At 36.1% G+C, this 13,245-nt stretch overlaps 1 protein-coding gene across 5 annotated transcripts in view; it reads left to right on the top strand.

Annotated features, from left to right (window-relative positions):
* NPAS3 (neuronal PAS domain protein 3) overlaps nt 1-13,245 on the top strand; it is a 1,088,682-nt gene that overhangs the window by 756,232 nt on the left and 319,205 nt on the right. For all 5 annotated transcript variants that reach the window (XM_031949273.1, XM_031949272.1, XM_031949275.1 and 2 more), the window contains one exon: nt 7,135-7,224. In XM_031949273.1, coding sequence (XP_031805133.1) covers nt 7,135-7,224 — 90 coding nt within the window. The remainder of the gene's footprint in view (nt 1-7,134; nt 7,225-13,245) is intronic.

The following is a 13,245-nucleotide window of genomic DNA, read 5'->3' as shown; positions in this document are numbered from 1 at the left end:
ATATTACATGTTCACATAATAGCCGGTGGTCTAGTCAACTGAATTAAGCTTTTGTTCCCCTATTTCATGCTAAGCAAAATTAGAATATACTCTATCTAAAGCAATATTCATTTACATACCCTTGATCAAATATGCCCAAATGGGAGAAATTCCACAATTCTGATTGAGCAAGGTATGATTGAGCCACATGGTCTAAAGGGTCTTTATAGTGAAATCTGTTGTCCATTTGGTTTGATTCTAAAATCAGAAAATACACATCTCTCAAGACTCTGTTGAACTAATATCTCAGAGAAGAAAGATGAACACTTTGGTACACAGTTCCTGAAACATGTAATTTTAATGAATAAAAAGCACATCCAGAGTTTCTTGCTCAGAAAGCAGGCATCTTAATTTGGTTTGGTTTATTCCTATTTTCACATTTCACCACCTCACCATCATCATTACCATTTAAAGCACTTTATTCAAGAATAGAATGTATCTCTCTCTCTGCTTTCCTGTTTTTGCCAACTTAATTGGCATTCCATTGTTTTTTTTGTTTATTTTGAAACAGTAAAAGATGACTTGAAATTGTTATAATTCTCTAGTTTAGGCTCCTAATGAGAATAGTCATTCTTTATTAATGGGAAAGTAGGATCTGTGAATCCAAGTCAGGGCCATTTCATTATGTGATTAGGCAGGGTTTGTTTCATAGAAACTTAAATTTGGTCAACATTTTTAGGAGGCTGCTTATGCATTAAAATATGAAAATACTATCCTTTGTAATTTTGGCTCATCAGGCAGGGAAGGAAAGTGACATAGAATTCTTTTAAAAGATACTTTAAGAGTTAAATAAAAGTCCAAACCTTTTTGATGTCAGTTCTCACCTACACTGAGGGGGAAAAACAGTCTTTTTTGGATTCTTATTTCCATAAATGTAGCTTTTGTTTTTACACATTATTTAATTGATAAATCCCAGACCATAAAAGCATGATTTGGGAACCCCAACTCCAAGCCAAACATTTGGAGCCCAGTCCCTAGCTCCTTGTGAAGATCAGCATCTCCTTGAAGTTGTCAGGAATGTAGACTTGTATTATTAACAGCCCAGAATCACCTCCTAAAAACTATAGGTAGGATGTGTATGGTACTTCCATAGGGTCTTTCAAAGGATTGCTGTATTTCATCCTTTTGAAACCCATGAACTTCTCTCCCTAGCCTCAACTCTTTTATCTAATGATGAAATGGTGTCATAAAATGAATATCTCCATACTGTATTTGCCACACATACAGGCCAGTTATGTTTTGTGTTTGTCAGACTTAGATTAGAAGCAGCTATGAGGCACAGTGGATAGAGCACAGGTCCTAGAATCAGGAAAACCTGAGTTCAAATTCAACCTCAGAAAACTGCTTAATCTCTGTCTGCCCCAATCTCCTCAATTGTAAAAATGGCAATCATAATAGAACATATCTCCCCAGAGTATTTTGAGGATCAAATGAAATGACTGAGTTTTTTCATAGAGTAAATACTTAATAAATGCTTATTCCTTTCCCTAATTCCCAGACTCTTCTATCTGTGTTATAAAACCCAAGGGAATTATTTGTAGAATTGTTACATATTTCTGATGACAGTCTTTAAAAAACTTTTCAATAGTATTTTATTTTTCAAATACATGTAAAGATAGTTTTCAACATTCGTTTTTGTAAGACTTTGTGTTCCAAAACTTTCTCCCTCTCCTTTACCTCACAAGATAGCAAGTAATTGATCTGGATTAAATATGTACAATTCTTTTAAACATATTTCTATATTTGTCATGTTGTACAAGAAAAAAATCAGACCAAAAAGGGAAAAAAACATGAGAAAGGAAAACAAAAAGTGAAAACACAATGCTTCAATCCACATTTAGTCTCCATAGTTCTCTCTCTGGCTGTGGATGACATTTTCCATCCCAAGCCTATTGGGATTGCCTTGAATCATCGCATTGTTGAGGAGAGCCAATTTCTGATAACAATCTTTTGCTCAGCTGGCTAGAAGGATTTTTATATCATGTTATTGTTTGTTCAGTCATATGCAATCATATCTGACTTCATGACCCCATTTGCAGTTTTCTTGGCAAAGATACAGGGGCGGTTTGTCATTTCCTTCTCCAACTCATTTTGCAGATGAGGAAACTGAAGCAAACAGGGGTAAGTGACTTGCCCAAGGTCACATCATTGGTGTCTGAAGCTGAATTTGAACTCATGCAGATGAGTCTTCCTGACTCTCTATCCACCTAGTTGGCCATGTTTGGATCATACCTGTTTGTTGTTGTTCTGGACTTCTGATTTCATCAGCATGGAGGAACTCCTAATATGTAATTTCCTTCTTCTGATACAGATGAACATTTTCTCTATAAATTCTAGCTATAGAGTTTCCTAGAAACACTGAGAGGTTAAGTGATATGTCCAGGGCCACACAGCTGTAGTAGGTGCCCAAGGCAGGGCCTGAACCCCTGTCTTCCTGGCTCCGTGGCAGGGACCTCTATCCACTGCACCATACTGTCTTGCCTTAATGATAGTAAAAACCGTTGTAACAGTTACCTAATGCTCTATATCTGCTGGATGATAGACACCATCCTCAAATTAATGCTCAGCTCTTGTCATAATATCATTATGTCGTAACAGTGAAAAACTCTAATTAAGAAGATGTGTTTGCCAGGGAAAAAGTTGAGTATATCAGTGAATCTACTTTATCATGGATGGGCATCCCCTCCCCCCCCCCCAATCCCTGACAACTATGAGGCTAAATTATAAGAAGAACATCACAGATGCATGGTGCATTGGACAAAGAACACATGCATGCATTTAAATCACGTATATCTTACTTTTTACTGATGTAATTGTGAAATATGTTCTTTTTGCATTCATAATTAGGGGGTGGAACAGATGGTGAAGGCTTAGTTTAAAATAATCTGTCATTAAAATAACCTAGCCTACTGGTAATTCTTCACTCTAACTGGAGTTAGGTCACAGAAACAGGATTTTTTTTCCCCTCTGCATTGGAATACACTAGAAAGAATTAGGAGATTTCGGGAGCTGTTCAATCGATGGGGATCCTTCCCCCTTTATAGGCACCAGAATAAAATTTCAGTGTGTGAAATTTAGCTGTAAGGAATATGCAAAAATAGCTGGGTCAAAACCTCAACAAATATAAACCATTTAGCACAATGCATTAAGCAATGCCTTGGATGTCAGTATACTTTTAATCATAATGGTACAATAACTCTCATATACTTTGAGAAAATAACTCCTAATCTAACAGATATGGTTAGAAGAACTCAGCTGTTTGGAGGGGGGAAGCAGAGAGGTTAAGAAATATTGCCTTACATTTTGTATGTTACAGTGATGTCAAGGGACAAAAATAATAATTACTAGCTTTATTATCCAGAGGTCTTATAGCCAATGATGTCTACATCTCAACCTCATTTCCAGAGTGGATACCACTCTAGAAACTCTTACTAGGATGCGACAAAGGACATCTAATAGTCCTCTCTGAATAGCTTAAGACTTTTTTAGTAATAAGAATACTGTTTTGATAAATCAGACACTATATGCCTTTAAAACGTCCATTTTACAGTTTCTGCTAAGATTTTTTGTTCTCCAACCTCTTTGAGGAAAGCATATAGATTTCAGCATGGTATTATAATAAATCTTCTGGAGGAGGGACAAGCATTAACATTTGTGTTGGTTCTTTTTCATCTTAATCCAACCTTGGTTAATAATCAGAAAATTCTACATAGTGGGTAAGAAGATGTAATTAACCCTTTGACCTCAGAATCTTAATTGGTGCCTGTTGAAAACAGTGGGCAGTTTAAAAAAAAATTAAAAAGTAGCCTGCAGTGATTGAAACAGCACAGTACATAATGGCTTTCTCAAATCAAAAAAAAAAAATTAATGCCACAGAACGTTCAGATTAATCACATTTGGTTCCTGAGTCTAACTGATGAAAATATTTTCTCCCCCCACCTACCCTCTTGAGATCAGAGACATCCAAATTCCACCCAGCTTTGAAAGCATTCTGGAACTTCTCCAAGGATCTACCTAACATGTTATGCTCCTCCCCCCAAAAAAGCTGGCATGGGGGGGGTGGGAATGGGGTGCTGATAATTATAATCATGCTTATTTCTGAAATAGAGAAAAACTATGGCAGTGTGAGCAGCTTGGCTCAGTGAAACAGCATCCAAAGTCTGAGGGACTGAGTTCAAATGCTGGCTCTGCTACTTACTACCAGTATAATTTGAGACAGATCACTTAGCCTCTCCAAGCTACAGTTCATCTGTAAAATGAAGGAATCACACTGGATTCCTAAGGTTGCTTCTTCCTCTAGAACTATTAAGCTAAATAGCAGAGTGATTGGAATACTGGATCCAGAGACAGGAAGTTCCAATTTTGGATCTTGCTTCAGATACTAGCTATGTTACTCTGGGCAAGTCCTTAAGCTCTATTAGCCTCAGTTTCCTTAACTGTAAAAGGGAGATAATAATAATAATAATACTTCCTTCCCAGGGTTGCTGTGAAAGTCAGAAATGAGAAATATTTGTAATGTATATTGTACATCTTAAAGCTTTTATGTAAATACTAACTTATTATTAGAAGTAGATGCATAATTTAGTGGTTGTGAGTTTTATCATTATTACTTTGAAGGTACTCAGACTTGAGTTTCAATCCAAGATGCCTCTTGTCTCTAAAATGCTATCTGTGTGACTCTAGGCAAGTCATTTAATTCTGTTTACCTCAGTTTCCTCATCTGTAAAATGAGCTAGCGAAGGAAATGGCAAACCACTTCAGTATCTTTGCCAAGAAAATCACAAATCAGGTTGTAAAGGATCAGCCATGACTGAAATGAATAAACAGCAACGGTAACAAAAAAAATTTCATTTAAAAATGGGAAAAAATTCAGTCAAGCAGTCTATGCAATATCTGAACAATCTGTGACCCATGTTTTCAAACAGATTGGTAGATTTTTTTGTTACTTAGATGATGGAATGTTTTTGTGCAATGTGGACAGAACTTCACTAAAATCTTCCCAGAAAATTAGAAGCTGTGTATAAGCCTACTTTGTTGTTATTGTTGTTGTTTGCTTGTTTGCTACTAAAAACAAAGCTGCCCAGTTTTTAAATGGTTTTCCTTTTAATAGGTTCAAATGTTTTCCTTCTTGAAATTTCTTTAACTATCTCTGTACCCAAGCCTCCTACAGCCTATCTTTTTTTAATATAAGAAAGCCAAGACTTTTTCACTTGGCCCTTTGGAATATGAATACGTATCGATTATCTCATAATCATGTCCTGGATTTAACTGCTATTACTAATATTATAATTGATATAGAATCATAGTGTCATAGATCCAGGATTGAAAGATATCTCAAAAGCCATTTAGTCCAACATTGTCATCTTGTAGATAAGGAAACTGAAGTCTAGGGAAATTAATCAATCTGCTCAAAAGAGTAATCAATAGAGAATGATTTTGAACACAGGTCCTCTGATTACAATCTTTCCAATGTTTCCCACATGCTAATCATTTTGAAAAAGAATAATTTTTCTAATAAGTCATGAGCTGTTTTAACAGTACAAATGTTGTAACAAGGAAACTCTAGGTAGATTTGTATTTTGTAATTTTATAAATATAAATATAAAGGGAGTCTGTGTTTTTAAATGGACCCCGTTTGCCAAATAATTGTTCTTCATGTATCTTATCTTTTTTTTACTCCTCACCCCCAAATGCAGACTTTAAATTGTTTATCCCAACTAGTAAACCAGAGGTGGGGACCAACAGCATGGGCAGAAATTAATCAGGAAGCGGAGGAAGCAAAACAATAAAACTGCTCAGAAAATACCATTCAATATTTTAAAGAGGCTAAAATTATGACAGGGATTTGGCAAAGAGTGTATTTCTTTCTGATTTTGCATATACTTCTGTCATCTTCCCCTTACTGAAAAAAATTCCCTTTGATCTCACTAGATGTGAGTTTCCATGTGATTCCTGGCCAATGTGATACTCCAAATATTTTCAGATTCACAACCTCTATCGATATTACCAATTTTTATAACTTCATAATTATTTTTCCCATGGCAAAAGAAAGCATGTTCACCTCTCTGTTAACCTTTTATTAAAGAAATGGCACAAAATGAGGAGTATGGAAGTAATTCAGCACATAAAATACCCATACTTGAAATGCAAGAATTTAAAGCAAGTTTATTCTCAATTTTAGTGGTATATTCCCATCTGAGTCCACAGTGATTTACACCATTCATCAAATTGAAAATGCAGCCCTTCATTTGGAAACTGCAGTGAGGTTTGAGGACTTATGGATTAATGTGTGGTGTCTCACCCTTCCCCCACTCCTACCCTCCCCCCACTCCCATTCCCATCTCCATCATCATTTAAAGAGTCATAATGAATACTGGATCTCAACCTTAATGTACACTTTTGTATGTAAAAAATAAAACTGTAATGGTGCCACCCACCAGCATATTCACTCCCTAATCTATTGACTTGGTTTGTTAGTTATTATACCAAAGAAAGAAGCATGGAGAAAATGACATATACTCCTCTATTAATTAACAAATTATTGATATGCAAAGTGACTCAAGTGGACATCTGACTTTCTTTGCATATAGTCCTCCTTTCTTTAATGATTCTTTTTTCTCTCTTATTCAAGCCACCCCTTATTATAATTTCCATTCCTCTTAAAGTTGGCTAACAGAGTTTGGCTATTTTCGTCTGAATAACAATTAAATTCCAAAATGCAGGGGAAGTATTTCATAGCATCTGGAATTTCTCATTTTTATACATTGTGAATTATCTCATGATCAGCATGCCAGAGATGTAAGGAATCCCTCCCACCCCCAATAAAGGATTTTTACAGTAAATTCAGCCATTTTATTGCTTTGCATTCCATGCAATGCCAAAAAAAAAAAAAAAAAAAAAAAAAAAAGATGTGTGAGAGGATACCAGGTAGGAACAAGCTGAGCAAAGAAAGCAATGCTCTGAAATAAAAGTGTGATGCTTTTGTCCTAGTCTATAACCAAAATGACCCTTTGCTAAATATCAGCAGTATCTTCTCTATTTATCAGTCAATTCATATCTGCCTTTTTTTTTCTTTCTTTCTTTTTCCTTCTGCAGTCCCTGGATGGATTTGTATTTGCACTAAATCAAGAAGGAAAATTTTTGTACATTTCAGAAACTGTCTCCATCTACCTAGGCCTCTCCCAAGTAAGTAAAACAAAAATGGATTCTGAAAGGTGATTGTGTGAATGACTTCACTCTTGTGCTTTTTTCCATTCTTCAAGGAATATTCTGCTTTGCATGAATTATCAAATGTATTATTTAGTGGAATCTCCCATCTCTTCCTGAGCGTACATTGTGAAGCTCGGGTGAACAGGATTAACTGTTCTGAAATAAACTTGGGCTTGAAAACTTTCCCCCGTGTGCTCCCCCCCACCCCAAAGAATCATTATTAATTTATTGAGAACAAATGGAGTTTCTTCCCTCAGTTGTTTTGAACTTTGAAACCTCTGTGCCCAGTAGGAGAGGGACACACTAATAGTGCTTCCCTTGTGTCCTATTACTGGATGTTTATGGAGTACCCTGCATTATCTTGGGAGCTGACACAATGACAGAGAGTCATTTGGAGTCAAGAAATGCTGAAAGAGACCATTAAAATGTGTTGTGGGGAGGGTTTCAGCAAGGACATATTTTGCTGCCTTTGCAAATGTTCCTTAATGCTGAAAGACAATTTGATAAAATAAGATAGTTATTTATTTTGATTTTGCCATTTAATTACTAACACATGTTTGTCAGAGGTTAAAAGAAAGGAAATAGTGGGGGCAGGGCAGCAGTGGGGAGGGGGAAGGGGAAAGCTCCTGTACATTGCTTCTTCATCTTTTATCATGAAAAAGCTGAAATTTACAATGATTTAAGGGAGAAATTCAGTCTGTGTCAACAGAATGCCAAAATGTCCTGACCAAAAAAAAAAGTGAAAAATTAAGCTAATTATCCGAATATTTTTATCTATTGCAATGCCAAACATCTGCATATCTGCAAGTGTCAGGGTGACTGGTGAATTTGGCCCTTTTCATTTTGATGTTTGATACTGTGGAGTCCCAGCCAAAGGGGCAGAGGGTATGTGTATGTGCAAACATACGCACACATGCATACAGGTTTGTGTAAGGACCTGCCAAGTCGGATCATCTCCTTCTAACCCCTTTGCCCTGTGGAGAGAGAGATGGGGATAAGATGGGTCCCTCTTCTTAACAGTGGCCCTCTCCAGGCTCATTGCTCCTGAAAGTTGGCACTTTTTTAGGGAGGTTGCCAGCCCCGTTGGAGTCTCTTGGTTGCCAGGGAATTTGCTGTGTAATGGATAAATCAAGAAAGACATACCAGAATAATGAAGAAGGATATTTGCTATCTGGGTGGGAGGAGGGAAGCTTGTGATCTGCTTAAAATCAGAATGAGGGTCTTTTTAACTCCTGCACAAGTGATGATATTTTCTTCAGGATTTAGCAAGCCAACTGATAGAAATAGAAACTGAGCTATTGTTAACTCAATATTAGTATTCTTGTATCTCATTAAAGCCCCTAGTTTGGTAATAGGCTTTAATCCTTGCCCTAATCTGTTTGGGACTCCGTATCAGGGCTCTCCGATTTTGAAACTGGTGCGCCACCATCTTGCTAACCCTGTCAAGCTCCAGAACTAGGGTGTTTATGATTATATTGCGCTTGTATTAATCTGTTTTATGCATAGTATCCAACAAAGTTTAATAAGCCAGTAAAGAAGAAGGATGAATAATTAGCTTAAGCAGGTAAATGCTAATTATGGAGCTCCTGAAAGGCATCCATTATACAGTCGCTTAAAACAAATTTTACAGCCCTGGTTAGTGGTGTAATCCAAATTCTGTCAAGGCAACTGCATTTTCTGTAATTGAGATGTGTATGTTTGCTTTGCATAACAGATGGCTCTGTATGCTTAGACTGATAGCTAGGAAAATAATAATTGCATTATTCTGGCCAAAAGAATATTAGCTCTTGGGTTTTGGCCATTTCAGGCAGTCCTCCTGCCAGCACAGCATATGCACATATATGGATTGGATTTTCAAGGAAATTGGTGCATCTGGAATAGTGTGGCCATCTGAAATATCATCTGTTCAAGGAAAATTTGGCTTTAACCCTGTGCTAGTTTCTCCTTAAAAGCATTTTATTCCACTACTATTCAACTATAGTCATTGGATCTATATTTACCCTAAATCTGTGTCAAATTGTTGAGACTTCTGCTAAATAAAATAGTTCTGTGGACACATTACAGTATTTGGCATCTCCTATCCAGGCAATTCTAATCTTTAGACAAAACATGTTTCTGGATATTGCTCCTTAAAGTAGATGACTATCCAGTAAAATATGGACTGAGTATACACTGTGGCCTTCATCTGTTTGAGCCTCATTCAGCATCTTTGACGGAAACTGTCAAATGAACAGGTAAAGACAAGAGGTAGAGAATATACAAGTCTTTATTAGGCAACATTGATTGAATAGAATAGGGAAATGCAAAACAGCAAAAAGGTCTTATACTACCTTCTGGGGCTTCTTTCATATGTGATCATCAAGGTATCTGGGGCACAAAAATCAAAGAGAAGATTGAGGTCATATGAATATTAAATGAATATGTTAAATCTCAGACACTGATGCTCAGGGCTGGGAGGGGGTGATCCTAAGCAAAGATTTGGTGATAGATCGATTGAAGTAATGTATGTAAAGTACCTTGTTAATCTTAAAGCACTCTGTAAATGTTAGCTATTTGACTATAATAAAATAAAAGCTTAGAGAAAAATTAGAATCCTAAGTAAGTAATTGAGGGATAGCCCTCCTATCTTTTTCAGTGACCACTTCAGGGCTCTTAGGAGTTCATCAGTGAAATGAAATTAAAGGAAATGATGCTCCAGCAGATCCCAGTTAGGCTTTATAAAGCATATGTTCTTTTTTTTTTTTTTTTTTTTTTTGACAAATCATCCCAAATGCTTAAGCAATCTCTCTTTAATTCCATTTTCGTCAATATTATTTTTTGAAAATTATTAGAGGAATAAGAGATGATATGTTGTTGAATTCCTGACACTGACATGGAACCAATGAGGATTGTCAGATATGAACAAGAAAGATATCTCCTTCCACCAGTCCTTTCCTTTGTAAATAATGCTGTTAAAGAGGCACATTCAGATGTTGAAGACAGATCCTACATAGATTCTGCAGAATTATAGGACAGATTGGCAAGTTGTTATATGTTATTGTGGCTATCATTTTAAAGCACCAATTTTATCTTTTCTTAATTTCTTATTTTTTCTGAAGTGTTTAGAGGTATACAGGTTTTTAAAATCCATATGCCTAGGAAAGGATGGGGAAACGATCCATTGAGTCATGCTTTGTTACATTACTGCAAAGGCTGCCGAATCAGTTTTTCTCTTTTACACTCTGTTGGGCCAGAGCAACAGCTGCTGATGTCTAAGAAATGTGCATGACAGTCATTTTCGTTAAAGTGTTCCCAGAGCTGGTCCCACTATGATGATGTCAATGAAATTGACTCTGATGATACCTGAACCCACTTTTGACATTGTAATTGATATAAAGGTATAGATATATAATACATATACATAGAATATGAATAAATCGGCATTTATATAAATATATGCAAATGACATGTTCTGTGTATGTGTTTGCACACACACACACACACACACACACACATATATATATATATCTCCAGATCAATATAGTTATATATTTAAACTAACTTCTAAGAAGTAGATTGCAGATTAAGAATAAGTATACTTTCTGTAATTGTGGGCAGTCACACAGCACAAGTCTTGATGTAAAAAATCCCCAAATATCAATTTTAATTAGTATTCATAGGGATTAAATTACTTTGTCCCAAGTGCTGCACCCTCTTGTGCCATCTATAGCTATTACAAAGCAATATCAAGATAATCACCTTAACTAGAGACAACTAGGAAAATCAGGACAAAGCAAAAGGGAAAGAAAAGGGAACAACTGGATTCAGTTTGACTTCAAGTGTAAGTAATAATCATTTCTTATGAAATTCCCCCAAAAGAATAAAGGGAACCAGCAATGCACAAGAGGTTGCATATTAGTTTAAAAAAGCGACTGGTCCAAGCTTTCATAGGTGGTAAGAAGCAGAATTTCTCCTCAGTGTTCCACTGACAAAGCAATGACTACAGTACCATTGCACAGCTACTTCTCTGCAGGTGAGGCTAAGAATTAGATGAAAATGGGCTGAGTTTGCCTTCATTAGTGCTGTCTTTTATGTGAGAAACAAGAATGGTCATATGAATCACCATTAATTATTACAAATAATCTCATCAACACCATAAACTCTACTATTTTCCCTGGGAGACATGATCTGGCTTTCTGGTAGAACATTCTCAAAGACAAAGAGATAGAACTCCAAATATAGGCAAAGTCAGTGATGTTTTCCTTTCAGTTTTTTTTTTTTTTTTTTTTTTTTTTTGGTTAGAGGAACCTGCTTTTTTTTTTAAGTGGCTTGCTAAGATTCCAAAAAGTTACTAAAAAGTTTAAAGCAGATCATTTGTCATCTCAGAGATTCATTTTCCTCATCTGTAAAAATTAGAGTTGGATTGGATTGTAGGATTTAGAGATGGAAGAGTCCTTTATAAAATTATATACTCAAATTTAGATCCCCGTACAATATTTTGTTGTTATTGTTCAATTATTTTCAGTCTTGTCCAACTCTTTATGACCCTGTTTGGAGTTTTCTTGGCAAAGATACTGAAGTAGTTTTCCATTTCCTTCTTCAGCTCATTTTACAGATGAGTAAACTGAGGCAGATAGGGTTAAGTGACTTAGTTAGGGTCATACATCCAGTAAGTGTCTGAAGCTAGAGAACTCTTGAAGGTGAATTCTTCCTAATGCCAGAGCCCCCACCATCTACCTGTATAATATAGAAACTTAAATTTAGAATTGGAGAGTTCTAGGCAATGTCTTCCTTTTGCAGATAATGAAACTCAAGCTCAGAGAAGTGAAATGTCTTTCCCAGAATCATAAACCTAAGTAACAGAGGGAGGACTCTTTCCCCTTACACTGTTGCTGATTTCTAAGATGCCTTGTTCTTGTTCTAAATCCTGTTATCTTAAAGGGGGACAGAGGGAGAGTGAGGAAGGCACTATTAGTGAGAACATGCAAATAGCTACCATTTTCTAACTATTTTTTTTTCCTAACAATGCTTTATAGGAAATGATCCTTATACTAATCTGCAGTTAATGGCTTTGTAGTTATCATGGAGCTTAGTTTTAAAAAATCATATTTGATATAATTAGAAAATTATTATTATTATTTTAGTTTTAATATCATTAGAATATACTATAGGTAAATAAGCCAACCTTGGATTCCTGGAAGCCCAATTTAAATTCACCCTCTCCATTGGTACCAATATCCAGTCAGCCTATTATGAAAATCCTTCCTTTTTCTTCTTTGTATATAGTCCCTGACCCCATATAGACTATTTCCTTTCCATAAGATCAGTCACAAGATAGAAACAGGCAAGGTTACAAATTGTTTTGTTTCAAGGAAGATTGTGCAAAGGGACAGTACAGCCACAGATCTAATAAGAGTAGATAGAGGTCAAGGGCAAAGGGGATAAATGGTTGTTTGAAATTTTGGTCTTTAAAAAAAAAAAGACAGACTGGTGGGGTCAGCAGACAGAGATATACAGCTTGAATGCCTTTCCCCTTATGGTGATGCATCTCCAAATTTTGGATTTCTCTGCATTTGTTATCTAGAATGGCAAATAAAATTATAGCTCCAGCGCACCAGTACAAGGTCAAATAAATGACAGTACTCAGTCTATTTGTGCAGCCATTCTGAAAGGGAACCATGGTGCCAAATGTGGTTTATTTGAATAATAAAGAAGAATTAGATTCCCCTGATAACTTGGCTGAGGGCCAATAAATCACTGGAGGTTAAGATGCTTTGCAACACACATGTATTTCTTTTGCTTTCCTGCAACCCAAGCCTCAACTACTCTTCTTTACCTGTTTTGTTTCGTTATGTTTTGTTTTCAGATGCAAATCAAGTTGAGGTTCTGTGCTTGTAAAAGATATATATTTTAGTAGGGGATAGCACAGGTTAAGGGGGAAGTATCATTAGCTTTTCTTACAGGGTGTATAACTCATGTTTGTCGTTGCAGCATCCTAGAGAGCTAGACTTATATAAA

This window comes from Sarcophilus harrisii, chromosome 2 (genome assembly GCF_902635505.1).
Source record: "Sarcophilus harrisii chromosome 2, mSarHar1.11, whole genome shotgun sequence".
NCBI lineage: Eukaryota > Metazoa > Chordata > Mammalia > Dasyuromorphia > Dasyuridae > Sarcophilus > Sarcophilus harrisii.
Note: the sequence above shows the minus strand (reverse complement) of the source record. Positions and strands in the feature narration are given on the sequence as shown.